Source organism: Colius striatus, chromosome 3, assembly GCF_028858725.1.
Source record: "Colius striatus isolate bColStr4 chromosome 3, bColStr4.1.hap1, whole genome shotgun sequence".
Classification (NCBI taxonomy): Eukaryota; Metazoa; Chordata; class Aves; order Coliiformes; family Coliidae; genus Colius; species Colius striatus.
The window spans coordinates 59,930,640-59,945,061 of record NC_084761.1 but is presented as its reverse complement, the minus strand read 5'-3'; the positions used below and the strand labels follow the sequence as shown (position 1 = coordinate 59,945,061).

Sequence of the window (14,422 nt, the reverse complement as noted above, 5' to 3'; positions counted from 1 at the left end):
TCAGTGCAGTTCTGGTTATACTAAATATTTGAAAGATTGGCCTCTTCAGTGAAAACAAATCTACCTCCATCTACCTCTTTCTGCTGGTCACATATACATGTACATATATACACGCATATATGTGTGTGCAGGTTTCTGTGCCTTACCGTGGCAAGTTCTTAAACTTCCCTTGAGGTATGGACCTATCATTTAACCTTTATACTTCCAGACTGATCAACGGTTGCTCACTGATGATCCTCAACAAACTCCTATACATTCTTCTTATGTTTTTCCTAAAAAAACCTGAAAACATTATATAGATTTTCCCCCCACATACCCAGAACATCTGAATATGAGTTATGTGGTTTGTTTTCTGTCAAGGACTGCTAAAGTTTACAATTACTGTCCAGCTACGAGTAAGGGTAGGTGATGCTGTGAGCACTGCACCTGGGAAGGCTGACAGTTTGCAGTGGCTAATCTGGTTCTACATACTGATAGCTAAACAAATCTGAAGCATCCTTATAGAGTAGCCTTACTGTTTCCATCCCTGAGTGCACCCTATCTTCAAATTACATTTAAACAATGCCTAAACAAGCTCATTTATTTTACAATCATAGAATGAGAAGTCTAACTCTATAGACACAATTCTTTTAGATTATTTGAAAGCCCTCTTTACTAACTTGCAGCAATTGCTCACTGTATAGATGCATTTCATAATTTTCCAAGTGCATGCCTCCTGAATGCTACAGGATCTCATTTCCCTCCTAAAATGTTTCTATGACCTACATTTTTGGGTCTCAGTCTACAACTACACGGTGCTGTCATAAAATAGCACATAGCTATTGGTACTAGAACCGTCCTCTGGATGCAATCACTGCTCTTTGTGCATAAACACAGCTTAAGGAGCAATAAACAAAACACGTTTGCCCAATTCCCTCAAAACAGAGTAGATTGCACATCAGCATTTTGGTTAGTCAGCCACCTCTCCAGCAATCAGAATAAGCAACTTAATTCCATACGATATTTTTGGAACCCGAAAGCACTGTTCCAGCCACCTCGCAGAGGATGTGATCTATCTGTATTTATGGTGCTTCCATCTGTAAATTCATCTTTCAACTAAAAGTAGGCCAGGTACTTTCTTGATATAAATTTGTATTTGCTCTTACCTTGAGAAATTCCAAACCTATCAGTTATGTTCCACACACCAATATTAAAGATTTCTGCTGAGAAGAACCATAGACCCCCCAAACAAGTTTTAGAGGCCTCTCAAGCCAACACCTTGATGGGTCTGAGGGACACCACAGGCCATATAATCATCATCAGTGTGACAGAAATCTGTCTTATTCTGAATTGTGCCTGTGGCTAAAGTACCAAAAGATTGTAACATTTGTTTCCTCCGTAACAAGACTTAACAATACTAGTCGTTTGGTCACTCTGGAAAGTTGATGTGATTTCCACACTGCAAGATCTTTGCAAAGATCTTTTACAGTGCACTGCAGGGAGTCAACATACTTTTAGGCAATGGCAGCGTACCAATGCTTATTTGACTAACCTAGTTCAGCATGCAGTATGCGATTATTTCCTACTGTTGGGATCTTTTTCTTTTGTTCCCCCAGCCTATTTTCAGTTTAATTTATACTTTGGTAAGGATTCTACCTTTAGAAAAGATAGCTAGTCCACAAGCCTTCCATTACGCTGCAGCTGCTGCTGTTCTATTTTTCACTAACAAAAATTCTCACCTTGTGTGACAATGGGGTTTGAATCACAGTTGCTAAATATATCATGTATAGAAATTTGATTGTTTTGATTTTTTTTCCTGAAGGGGGTAAATGTGAGGGCAAAACCTTACATTTTATTTCATGCTTCACTACAGTGTAATTCTAGACCCTAAGATTTCTACCATTCCTATTTTGGTAATGAATGGAATGTAAAAGGGAGGTATTTAAAATTAATTGCAGCAGTTCTGAGGGTTAAACCTGCTTAACCCAACCTTTTATTAACAGAATGTCAACAGAGTGTATATCTTGTCTAGGGACTGCTGGGACACCATTTTTCTTCTACCAGCATGTTTAGGTCTAAAACCTGGGATTTCTTCAGGTTCCTGTAGCCATCGTGCACACCATAAACCCATCTCAAATTACAGCATCTCTTCTGAGCTGCTCACTACAGCAGGATTTGACCTGAGAAACTCTAGAGTTTTGTTTTACTTTATTAACTTGGAGTACTTTTAAACAGTTTTTAAACAAAGTTTTTCCCTCGACCAGCAAGGGAATTTTCAGCCTGAAGTTCTCAGCATCCGGCGAGGCTCTTGGCCAAGTTCTTCAGATACTGTACATCCACAAGGACAGCCTGCTGGCTCTTGCTGTGGCATTTTTCTTAATCCTCAGAACAGATTTCCTGGATCTAGGAAATTTAATTCCTGACACCTTTGACCCAGATGCTGGCGAAAATGTAGTCTGCAGTCTGTAGGTAATTAGGTGTGTTCACTTTTCCTTTTTTTTTTCTTTTCTTTTCTTTTTTTCTTTCTAGGAACTGGCCTTGCTGTTAAATTTTTCTAAAACAGTCATATTAATATGTTCAAAAATCCACTGTTGAGTTTCAGATAAAGGATCACATCTGTTCATGAAAATCTTCTTCTCAGCTGGGTTGCAATCTATGCAGCTGCTGCTTACCGGATGGAACAAAGTTTTGTCCTACAGGAATGAGAAAAAAAATAGAATTAAGTGGCAATTGCCAAGTCACTGGAAGTGTTCTCATATTACAGAACATGGACTAACACCGATCTATCTGAAATGATTTTGTGGCTTTTGTGTGCTAACCTTGTGTAATAACCACAGCTATTATTAGGAAGCTGCAGAGAATGGAGTTCTTTTTCCTTTGGATTATTTATTATCCTTCGTGAAACTGGGTATTCAAGAAAGAATGCAGGGACATCTTCCGGTCTTTAACTAATAACTACATAATGTAATGAAAAAACAGAATGTCTTTTAATAATCCTTGCATATCATGTGTGTGCCTGGTGTCCATTTAAATATCTGAACTAAAAAAGTGTGAGGTTATTTTTGTGTTTGGACTTGTTTTTGACATTTTCTACGGTGCTCTGGGTAGGAGGAGCAGTAAAAATCTGTCTGGGAAATGGATCTCTTCAACTTAATGAAGATATTAAAAACAAATTAGCAACTGAAGTGGTGTGATGGTCAGACGAACACAGGACTGATGATCTCAGTTCTCACGCCATGAGACGCAGACTCGATAAGACCAGTCACTGAAATACACTCTTTGTCCTATTAAGAAGGAAATCCTAACGCTGTTTTAGCTTCCCATGGAGGATGTAGGAAAATAAGCACGGGTTAAGTTGTTTGAAAAAGGATATTTAAGACATTTAGTTTTATTAACTTTAGCTCACAAAACTGGAGCAAATGTTAAGAAACATGACCTTGAATCTGGTAAAGCAGAAACTACCGATACGAGCAGATGGTATATGCGGGTTGGGTAGTGTCAACGCGCTTTTTTCGTGTAGACAAGTGTTTGAAAGGGACAGGTGAAGGAGTGACTAGATGGTTTGAGTCTCCAGGGACTATACATTTACTGTATCTGTCAAAATAAATCTCAGATTGCTCTCAGGAAACCACATCCAGGCTTTTCTCTTCCATGCCAAATACACTCTGCCAGTATTTTAGTACTAATCTAGGACGTGCCTGCTTGCCCAGTTTGTGTCTGTGTATGGGGCGGGGGAAAGCTACTTGTTAAATTGCAATTGATTAAAAACTCAGAAAAAGAGTCACAATCATACAGAAACTTCACTTTAACTAAAAATATTCCACATTCAAAAAACAAGTATGAAGACAAAAATAAACATAACACAATAAACACATTAAGAAATATCAGATATTTTAAAGCCCTTTTAAAAGTTTTGGGTTTTTTTAATTTAGGAAAGATGAAATAGATTTTGGGGGTTGTGAAACACTAGTAAAGCACAATGTCCTTTTTTAATATTAACATATGCAACAAAAAGCAAAGTCAAAAGCATCTTGTGCTCTGGTTGAGGGTCGTGGTGTTACATCTGCCACTCACAAACACTGGATTTCACCTCCAGAATTTGCCCTTTCCCCAAAACAGGTGGTAAACACATGAACACACAAGCCTGTAATTCAGAGGGATGCCACCAGAGCCAACGGGTAGAGACTCTTCAGCTTGCAAGAAGGGGCTACTATTATCATGTACAAAGGACTATCACGGCCCTTCTAGGAGGTGGGCCTGAAAGAATTCCAAATGGGGTGGTGCTGGCACACCTTTGCACCTTTCTGGCTCCTCCTGTCCTTCTGAGGGAGAGTGATGGAGTAGCATTGCCCAAAATTGGGACACAGTGATTGTGCCATGGTCAACTCGCCTGTTGCTCGACCCTGGCAGAAAGTGGCATCTGTTTTTCTTTGCGTTACAGTTGGGCATGAGGGCTGGCCAAGCTACCAAGACAACAAAGTTGGAATACTAGAAGCTTTAACAGGACAGCTGGTACAAGAAGAAAGGAAACAGTTTCAGTACAAAAAGTGTACTATGAAAGGTACTCCAGTGTTTCTGAAGAGAGCTGGTGGTCTTTCTTCTTACAGAAATATCCAGGGGATACAATTTTTGAGTGAAGCATTGTTGCTGCTTTCTGTTAGTCTGGTTAGTAGGAGAGAAGAGTGTCTTTTACTAATAGGGACACAGTTACCACTCTGGAAAAACTTCTGTCTGACTTAGCTATATATAAAAGCCTATTAATTTATCATCTCAAGCTTACGTTGACCTAAGGTCAAAGCCTGCTGCTCTTACAGATTTCAATGGAAACAGGCTTGGGGCTTTAAAAAGTAACAATTGCATGCATCCCATAGAACTTTCCAAGGGAACTACTTAAATTCCTCTTTACCTCAGCATTTAAAAAACACAAGAGCTGTTATGGAGACATTTCTAACATCTGAAAATAAGAGAGTGATATTTTTTTCCCCTTCTGTGTGAAGGCAAATCTGAAGATTCTTTGCAGAAGGAAAAACTCCTCCATAAGATAATGGGCCTGAACAGTTCAGCGACTTGGTAATGAGACGCAGAGCCTTTCATTTCTTCTAGGTCACTGCTATAACTATGGCCAAGGTCAATAGCAACTGGAAGTCATTATCAGTTGGTGGCTGCAGTAGTTTATCTGAAATTAGTTGGTAGCCCCAGTGCAGTTTCAACAGGACAGACATCCATATGATAAAAGCTGCTATCACAATGACACATCTTCAGTTGTCTGATGAAATAATCTATGCACCTCCCGTGTGAAGAGTGAACTTACTCTTCTAGTTTGTCCCTGAAGCTGTCAGGAGAGTATGAGCCAACAATGCTGTTCCTGGAGTAGTTTTTGATGTTGTTAGTCTAATGTCTATTATAATCACTGGGCTCAGGGTAGAATTATCGTGTAATGAAATTGATTTTACACAGTTGTTTCTTTTTGACTACTAAGTCAGCCCTCTCTTGGATACTTGTGCTCTACAAATAGCATTGATGAGACTAGGGTGCATTAATGGAACCATACTGTGTCAGAACCAATGTATTACCTGTCAACCCAGAACTATGCTAAGTTGAAAAACAATGGCATATTCCCTTGCTGGGAGGAATGGAAATTTGTATGCATTGTTGATCTTTGGCTCTAGCGTGCTTAGGAATTTCAAATAGACTCAAGGAAATAGCTTTATCTTGGGAAAACCACTCTTCTCCCAGATCTCTAATGATTTCAGGTTATTTACACTTATCCATCAAATTTCTCACATTTCTCTTATCATTGATGGGAGCCCCATTATGGTGTAAATATTTTTTTTCCCCAGTATTATACTCACTTTCTTCCATTTCCAACCCAAAGCAGTGTTTATGTATGTTATTACTTGGATTCATTCTACTCCATTGCTGCTTAACGGGGTTTTCTTAAAGCTATACTTTTCTGTGGACAGGTATTTTGGACTGGTCCTAAAAAACCTGGTTACTTAATATCACAGACTTACTAGACTTTCAAATAGTGGCTTAGATGTAGTTTAGGCAGTATGGGAATAAGAATAGTTATTTGGTACATGTTTCCTAGTGGTAGTTTTGGTTTCCTTAATATGAAAACTCCAGTTTGCACAATCTGAGATTGCACTGCAGTGAGAAACAAAGTGCAGATAATGGGGACAAGCTGGAATTTTTTTCAGAACAGCACTCCTTACCCCAAAGTAAAATATTAATGTATTCCACTTGCCACTAAAATATTTAAGCTGTTTTTACTTGCCAGCATCCAAACACGGGTTGTTAGGGTTTCTACACAATAATAATATGGAAAACAGTGCCTGGCTTCAAACTGTCTGTAGTACTTTGTAATCATTTCACAGCTCAAACTTCTTACCAGTAGCTAGAGGATGCAAATGATCAGGAGAAGAGACTCATCCTTCAAGGAATAAAAACCTTGGATCTTCTAGTTTTATAGGAACATTATGACAGCATGGTAAGAAACACTTCATACTATGCATCTTAGAAGATACTGACAAACAAGGTAATTTTTCCTTGTGAAGAATTATTGGCAGGATGGATATGTGACCATTATGAAGATACAGCATTTATAAGTAGTGCAGAGAATAGAACAGAGTTGCTAACCTGCTCTCTGCTTTCTAAAAGGAGGCATTTCTCACTTAACCTGACTACTGCTCTTATTTTTTAGGGTGAAATTTTAGTAGCACACCATCCTTACTATCCATAAAAGGATCTAGTACAGATGCAGTTAAACCGACATAATATCCTTTTCTTGTACAGTTTGGGGTTGGGGTTTTTTTTTGTATTTTTGGGTTTTTTTGAAGATACACTATAAATCCTCTTGCCAAGATGCTTTCAAAACTAGATAAGAATTATATCATTAGGATTTTGCAGGTTTAGCTGTACCACCAAAAATCTCTAATGTAAATCTGCCCTGTGTCTGAGGAAATAGACTATGTGAAATAATAAAAACCTACTTACTATGTAGCCAAACTAAAAGTAAGCCTAAAGAAAATCATGTATACATCATTCTATTATTCCAATGTGGTTTCTTAATTTGAAGGTTTATGCAAACTAATCTGCTTGCTGTCAGGGTGGTATTACAGTTAAGACTGTCTCAGTACTTCCATCATAACAAACATGTGTGGCATTTCTTGCTGAGATGGAAATGCCTGCCTTGTACTGAGAATTTTTATATGAGCCCTGTCAGCCTTCTAGAAATTAAAAATGAAGCTGTGCAGAGAATTTAATAGAACTCACCCTGCATTTTTTTCAAATATAATTTTATTTAGTTTTCTGCTGTACTTTGTTCTCATCAGAGGTGATGAGCCTTATAGAGGGCAGCTCCAGCCCTGCATTTTGCCTTATGAACTGGCTACATTGAGCACCAATGAACTGCTAAAGGTACGAAAGCTTCTTTCCTGCAGCTTGCATAGGCAAAAAGATAAATCGGAAAGGTTTTGAAGCAAGAAGGTATTACGATGGCATTATAAAGCCAGATATGCAGCAATGCAGCCATGACAATTTATCTTCTAAATATCTGGCTCATATATTCAAACTTTATTACAGGCAATACCTCAAAGTTTCAAAGGTATTACACTTCTGGAAGATCTTGTGGTGGATCTGCAATGCAAGTAGGGTAAAAAGGCGCAGGCTAATAAATAGACACTTAGAAAAAAGGGTTGGGGCAGACCTATTTTTAATGTCTCTGAGTTAGTTTTCTACTATATATCATTTTGATCTAGAAAGCAATGTTGAGGTTTATCTGGCAAAGACCAATTCCTGGCACTTTGGCCTCAGCTTAAGCAAGGTGGTGAGTGAGGCAAAAGGGTCAAAGAAAAGTGAATGATGTGTGAGAAGAATTCTTGGTGCTTCAGAGAAATTTATGTCCTTATCCTGCATGGAATACAGTTCATTAGTGGAATCTTTAATCAAGGCAATTTACTGATTAACCATTTAGAAAAACTAACAACAACAACTCGGTGGCACTATTGGGACTTTTTGCCCTAAATGAGGCTCTGACAGTTTCTAGCTTGACCTCCTGTTTCCAGTGATTTATAAAAATGAGCTGAAACACAGCAGATCAGAGTAGTGTCTAAGCTGCATATCTTTAGTCTATAAAGTCCTGCCTTTTTTAGGGATTTAGAGCATTGCTTTTAATGTTGAGTTGGGTTTGGGGTTTCTTTTGAGGGAGATTTTCCCACCACTTATAATTTAAAAATGTAACAAAATAATACTACTTCATGCACAAGCAGCACTCTTGCTGCTGTCACATTGGATGACAATGTTTCCAACAGTTCTGCTAAAATGACACAAGCATCTTGAAGCGCCAGAATGGTAAATCACCTTTCAGGGAACAGATCCAACACAGACACCCTCTGAGTTGGATCAGATTCATTTTCATTTAAATTTGACCTAAATAGCTGAATGCTCAAAAGGAATGCATTTTAGAGAGATTACCACAAAATTAAATTGGAGTAAGATGAGGTGGATTTTAAAAGAAAACTCTGATGGGAAAACACAAGCCTGTGCTAAACTGTATATCAGCTCAAGACGGCTTGAACCTCTGAGATGCCTCAGAGTGACTCCAACCTTCCTATAGCTCCAGTGCTGGTTTCCTTTCATCCCGTGACAGTCGTACAGTGTGACAGGGCTACTGTGCGAAATGGCGTCGAAGCAGAACTTCCTGGTGTGAAGCGGCTCACCGGGGCGGATGTCTTCTCTCCAACCAAAAGTGAAGAGCTAGAAAAACAATCAGGCAATAGAATGATACATTACTAGTGAAAAATGTTTAAAGCCACATACATAAAGCTTGAGGTATGTTTCACTGCTCTGCACATCCCGGCCGCTGGATAAACGAGATCCTGCCTGTGTATGATTCAGTGGTGACAACTGCCTTGAAGTGCATGTGTGCTGATGTGCAATATACCCCAGGAAGGCAGGGAAGAAAAACATCTCTGTCTCACAGTACTGTGGAGAAGAGAGGGGATATGCTGTATTAAAGCCTCTACTTACTCCTGTTAGAGAAGCACTTGTATGCACTACGACTACAGCTACCTAGGACTCAGAAAGCCTCTGTTGGTGATGTTTGTATAGAGATGTCTAGAGACATCTTCCCATCATAGCATCTTTCCCATGTTTAATGAGTAGTTTCCTTCTGTTTATATGGGATACTGTTAGTACATCTCTAGACTGTTTTTTTTCCCCCAACCAACACAAATTAAATGATCTTCATCTTTCTAATGTGAAACCTGTGAACTACAGGCAGCTTGTTAAAGCCCTTTTTCTCACTGCCTGAGAGGAATTGTGGAGGCTCACAGTTAACAGAGGAATACTTCTCAATTAGACACCAGCTGTCTGAAATTATGCTGCAACACCACAGTCTTTCAATCATCAGATGAAGGTGACAGGCCTGACAGCATCGAATTTAAAGATGCAGAGTGCATTTTCCTTTTCCATGGGCCAATCCTCACAGAAAACACGTTGCAGATTGTAAATTACTACCTAGGAGCTCTGCTGAGAGCTGTGAGGTTTTATTTTCTTTCTTCTTTTGCTGCTGGTGTCAGTGCTATTCTCCGGCTTTCTGCATGACTTTTGATTTACCACAGTATAAACTGAAACATAGGAATGAGAAAGTGAAGCTCTCTTTAAACAAGCAAACTTTGCTAGTGGAAACTGTGTAGCTATGATATTTGATGTGGAGCTTCAGGCAGCAGCTCCCCATGCTGTGCTTAGAATGCATCCAGCACTGTAGCTCCCTCATCTCGGGCTGGCTTGGGTCATTGTCTAGCACCCTGCTTCCTGCAGCGTGTAAATGCCCCGAACAGAACCAGTATCAGCAAACCCAAACTGAATCTCAGTGCCATATGGGTCTGATCCTGAACACTTCTGCTGTGGTTCTCAGGTTTTAACCTTTTCATCATGATAGCAACCTTCATTCCATGGTCTTCCTGAAAGACAAATCTTTTTAAAAATGCCTCATCTTCAAATGCAGTATCACCCCCAAACACCTCAAAGGCTCTACTGTTTCCCTTGGCCTGCAGGCACAAAATATAAGCATGTATCTGACCATTTGCCTTTTTTGTTGTGTGACTTATTGTAAGCCCTCATTCTCTGTGTTAGCTGCTGTTGCCCCCTATTTACTTACATATTAAAGGTTTTCTAGACAGCATTTTCTTAACCTGTACCTGTGTTTTGCTTATTTCTCCCAGAGTGCATTTTACATTTATCAGCAGTAAATTGCAGTGGACAGCTTTAATTTAATTTCAAAGCAATTTCTGCTTTTCAAAAGGGGAAGTATTTTTTCTACTTTTCTCCACGTTTCTTGGAAGCAGCATCATGGATTCCCTACAAAGAAAGAAATCATTTCACAAGCAAAGACAGAAGAAAGATTTCATATAGAAAAAACCCTATGCTGCTGTATTTTCAGAAAAAGAGAAGACTGAGAGAGTTTTCCTTTAAGGAAAATCCATCAAAAGTCATTTTCTTTCTCCTACCCTTTAGCTTTATACAGCCAAGTAATAAAACTAGATTTCAAAGTGATGAATAACAAATACCTGGAAGAATGGTGTGGAACAGTGGTTCTGCAATATTCTCGTTCTCATCACTACTACAAGAGAAAGATCCTCTTGCGGGACCTTCCTCATCTTTCCCAGTGGGTGGCTCTCCAAATTTCTCATTCTGTGCATGACTGGTGAGCTGAGGGGCCAATTCCTGCTGCGCTCTGGACTTTAGCCTGAGGACTACTAGACTACTGAATGCACCAATACACCTGAAAGAGCTCAGGCTAGCCTTTAAATTAGATCACACTGCCAGGCTACCCGTTTGCCCTTTCCACTCTTGCATGCTTTCTGAAGACAGCCATGGCCGTGTCCTGTTTGCAAGGTAAGATATGGTAACAGGGATTTTTTATTCCCTTCCACTGAAAAACAGCCCCTGTGTAATACCAGTTCTCAATATTTAGACTAACACAGATTCTTTTCCTCCTTCTTAGACTGCTGTTTCGTAAAATAGGTTCATTTTGAAATAAAGCATGTTTTCTCCCTAGTGGTACTATTATATAGTCAACCTTTTTTGAGGCAGTTTTAGGACTAAGACAGAGAAGTGGAAAAAAAATGATCAGAGGAAAGGTTATACTTCTCAATAGACAGTCAAAATTTGAAGACCTACAGTCCTTCCAATTTCATCATTCTATACAGCAAATTCTCTCTAGCTAACACTAAGTCTGACCAATATAAAAATAATCTTACCATTGCATAACATGCAACAATGCTGCATGTTTTTAGCTGAAGTCCTGAGTACATAATGCTATGCTTTGCCACCAGCTGTCACTTTGGATTTTGTGGTTTCTTTGATCTAAGCTGTTAGGAGCCACCTGTACTGGATTTTATGAGAAATGGATGAACACTTTTGTACCCCTTCATTTGTTCCTGTCTGCTTGTTAATTTGCAGTGAGACTGCTGGTCACTGCTCCCTCCTGCACCCAAGAAATGCTCTGTCCTGACTACATAGAAGCTTGTACTCCTCCTTTGCCTTCTGTCATACCACAGAGCCCATAAAACACAGCCCTATCCTCTGCTTTTGCAACCCAGTAACCCTTCAGCCCTCATACTTTAGCTTTCCAGGCAGCCTAGCCCTGTCACGCAGTCACTGAGGGAAATGCAGCTTTCCAGCTTCATTTGTAATTGGCACAGGGCCTGAAGAATAGTTGCCTGATATAGCCATCAGCTTGTGACCGTCTGTAGGATAAAGGCCCTTTTGATACCGTTAATGCTTTCTAGCCTGAGAAGGGTGCTCAATTATTGTCTGCCTGGCTGGGCTCTGTCAGCCACCAATGTGCTGTGCCCATGGCGCCATACTTGAGCAGATACATGCCACATACAGAGATGAAATGCTCCGTGTTTTGGAACTGGGCTCTGGCTTGAGCTGTACCTCCAAGCAAGGAAGAAAGAGCTGGGCAGGCTGCATGGCTACTTGCCAGGCTGTGTTAGAGATGGTGCCTGTCCACCTACTCTATCGCAAGTGGAAGATCATATCCTTTCTCTTTGAATGTTTGGCTGTTTCATTAGTCTATGGACTTAAACACACTGCAGGTAACTTTCCTGACGGGGTAGCCTTTGGGATCAAGTAAGGACAGCTTGTTGAGAAATTTATAATACAGTATAACAACCTAAACCACATTTTTGTGGGATTTTTTTTCATTTCTATTCACCATCACCACTAACATAGGGACAGATTTTTCTTGCCAGGCTGGAAGTTGAGATTTTGCCCTGCAGGTTCCTTGGAGAGCTACAGGGCTTGAAGGCATTGGAATACAGCTGGAATAGTGGAAGCCCAGAAGCTACTGCACATATATTTTGCACATATCATCCCATTTCCTATGGCATAGAAATGATTTTCAGTCAGGTCTACTACCTTGACTCTGTAAGTCTTTCCTTTCTTTCTCAGCTGGTATCTTTAAAATCTGCACCTTGCACAAACTCACCCTTGAAATCTATCAGCCAGATGAATGTGTCTCATAAAAGGAGTCTGAAATACTACAGTAAAATTAGCTTTATTTTGTTGCTAAACTAGTCCAGAAACCAGTAGGATACTACTGCTACTAAAATTATGCAAATAAAAAGTTGCCCAGCAATACAATAGTAGATATCATGCCAGATCCTTATCTGGTAAAGTAAATCACAAAATGATCTTTCTTCTAAAACTTCTGTGTCCTAGTTTTAGAAAATAAATTTCCTTTCTAGGAGAAAGTGAAATTACATTTATTTATTTATGATAATAAATTCATTATATTTATAGATAGAATTTATATCTATAAGTACATGATAATTTTATTTATTACCCTAATTACCTTTAAAAGACTCTTTAACCTGTTTTGTATCATTTCTAGGATTTTGATTGACAGGTGGATAAACTATGGGTAACTATGTTCCCATCAGGGGGAAGAACAACCTTTGAATGCAGTGCTCCCTCCGGGGAAAACAAACCAAGACCAAAAATAAAACCCCACAAAAAACTCCCAACAAACGAACCGAAACGGAAGAAAACTGATGGCTTTGAGAGCTAAAACAGCCTCTAGCTCCTCCGGCTGCCTTCAGGTCTCTCTCTGCTTGCCCGGAGCTCCCTCTGCTGCCCGACTGCCGATTTGCTGGGCATGGAAACTAGTGGAAAACATTTTACCAGTCACTGTTGTTTGCCATTTTATGTTTGGCAAATGTAAACATTTTCCCTGCATACCTCATACACACCCAAAAGGTGGAGAAGTTCTCAGTGCAGCACAAATCATTTTTCAAGGAGGAGCAATGCCCCTCCCTGACATCGCTCACAAGTTGCTGAACTCCTCAGTAACTGGGATGAAATGGCCTGGCTTGGGTCTTGGCAGATCTTTCCCCAGGACATTGAAGTGTGCTGGTGGGTGGGAGCAGGGCTCCCTGGTAGTGTTCCCCATTTTACCTGCCGTGAGAAGGTAGGTGCTGTTTCTCACCAGCCCTGCAGAAATAATTCATGCCTTCTCTGGAGCGCACGCTAGGCACGGGTGGATGTGCTTGAGGCTACCTAGTTCTGGTTCTGCCATCTGAGGAGCTGGCTGGCTGAACACAAAGTGCCAGCTTAACCCTGTTTATTTTAATGGAATCACTTTTTGTCATTGGTCAAGAATGAGACTTGTACATGGAGTCTGATCCCAAATGTCGTCATGCACTGGAGTACACTGAAACACAGATTCCTACCCATCCTTCTCCCTTTGTGTCCCTTCCCCTTCTTCACAAGAACTTACTTCTTCAAAGGATACCTCCAGTCTCCCTTTTCTCTGCTTTCCCTGCTAATTTTTTTTTTCTTCTCTCACCTTTTCATCCAGTTTTCCTCCCTCCTTTCTCTAATCTCGGGCAGCCTCGGGACTCATTCCCTTCTTGAAGAGGGTTTGGAGCTCTTCAGCTTTTTTGATTTTAAAGTCAGAGAGCACTGTGATGATCTAGCCTGGGCCACGCAATTTCCTTCAATTAATTGCTTGAATTACTGAATGTCCTTCATAAACAAAATAGGATTATGTTTATCTAGTCTTGGTATCCTATTACTGTGCTCTATCTTTGGTAGCTACGTGAAGCAGTCTTCTTCCAGCAACTTTCTTTTTCCCATGTTGGCACTTACCTAAATTGTGATCGTCGTTCAGCTTCTCTGTTTCATTCACTTGCACCTCTCCCCCTGCATTTCTCAGTATTCTTGGAGAATGATTTCTTGACCTCAGCACTTCAAATACCCCTCAGAACTCCTCTCTCTGGAGCTTTTAAGCTTTTACAAAGTGCCATGTGCGACTGCCAGGTCAATTTTTCTCCTCAGCACTGTGATTTTTTTTCTAATCTGGGACGTTCCCTTGTGAAAGGCACACTTACTAAAATTGTTAATAAATGGTTAGGTTGTACTTTTCATCTGG

The 14,422-nt window shown here is 40.0% G+C and overlaps 1 protein-coding gene across 2 annotated transcripts in view; it reads right to left on the bottom strand.

Annotated features, from left to right (window-relative positions):
• Positions 1-2,504: 2,504 nt before the first annotated feature.
• Positions 2,505-14,422, bottom strand: part of GALNTL6 (polypeptide N-acetylgalactosaminyltransferase like 6) — a 451,530-nt gene continuing 439,612 nt past the window's right edge. For both annotated transcript variants that reach the window (XM_061993491.1, XM_061993492.1), the window contains 2 exons: positions 8,587-8,736; positions 2,505-2,672 (listed from right to left, as the gene is read on the bottom strand). In XM_061993491.1, the coding sequence (XP_061849475.1) occupies positions 2,505-2,672; positions 8,587-8,736 (318 nt within the window). The remainder of the gene's footprint in view (positions 2,673-8,586; positions 8,737-14,422) is intronic.